Genomic DNA, 603 nt, shown 5'->3' on the forward strand with positions numbered 1-603 from the left:
TCGACAAGTTTGGCCTTGAAAGATGACCTCCGCAAGGCGCACACAGCAACGAATCTACAGCGGCAATTGCGACGACAGCAACTCTCAGTTGTGCTCTCAGTTGGCGTCCACGTGGGGCCCTAAACACCGCTGTCTAGCTGTTGCCGCTGTAGATGAAGGTGCTGAAAGTGCCGACTGCGTGGAGGGCGTCGCAGGGGCTATCTTGTCGGAGATAGTCAAGAGAAGAGAAGATCGATCAAGCTGCTGCCCTTAGGAAGAAGATCCGACCAGGTGTCCGGACGTCGGAGGCGAGCAGTGATCTGGCGCCTGTGATAGCCGGGCTAATTGAAGATGTGGAAACGGCCGATGGCAATGAAGACCGCGTTACGATGCCACAAGAGGTGCGTGTCTTACCCATGACTGATATTATACACTGCCTGAAGCAGCTCAGTCGACCAAGCGGACGGAGGCACTGGGGATGCGGTTGTGTTCTGGTCGAGCGACGCTCCACGCTCCAGGCAAGAGGAAGGCACGAGAGCCTGCCGTCCGCAGCTGTTTAACGACACTGGCGTATCCCATCGTTATTATTGATGACCGCCGAGACGAACCAGAGCGTGGACGGTG

General features: G+C 56.7%; 1 protein-coding gene across 1 annotated transcript; it reads left to right on the forward strand.

Moving 5' to 3' along the window:
* Positions 1 to 22: 22 nt before the first annotated feature.
* Positions 23 to 539, forward strand: PHALS_12839 (uncharacterized protein; the record flags this gene model as incomplete). Its single annotated transcript, XM_024728473.1, has 3 exons — positions 23 to 204; positions 254 to 380; positions 426 to 539. 3 exons carry the CDS (start codon positions 23 to 25, stop codon positions 537 to 539), a joined length of 423 nt encoding a protein of 140 aa, XP_024578946.1.
* Positions 540 to 603: the final 64 nt, after the last annotated feature.

Source organism: Plasmopara halstedii (genome assembly GCF_900000015.1).
Source record: "Plasmopara halstedii genome assembly, contig: Scaffold_650, whole genome shotgun sequence".
NCBI classification, from domain to species: Eukaryota; Oomycota; class Peronosporomycetes; order Peronosporales; family Peronosporaceae; genus Plasmopara; species Plasmopara halstedii.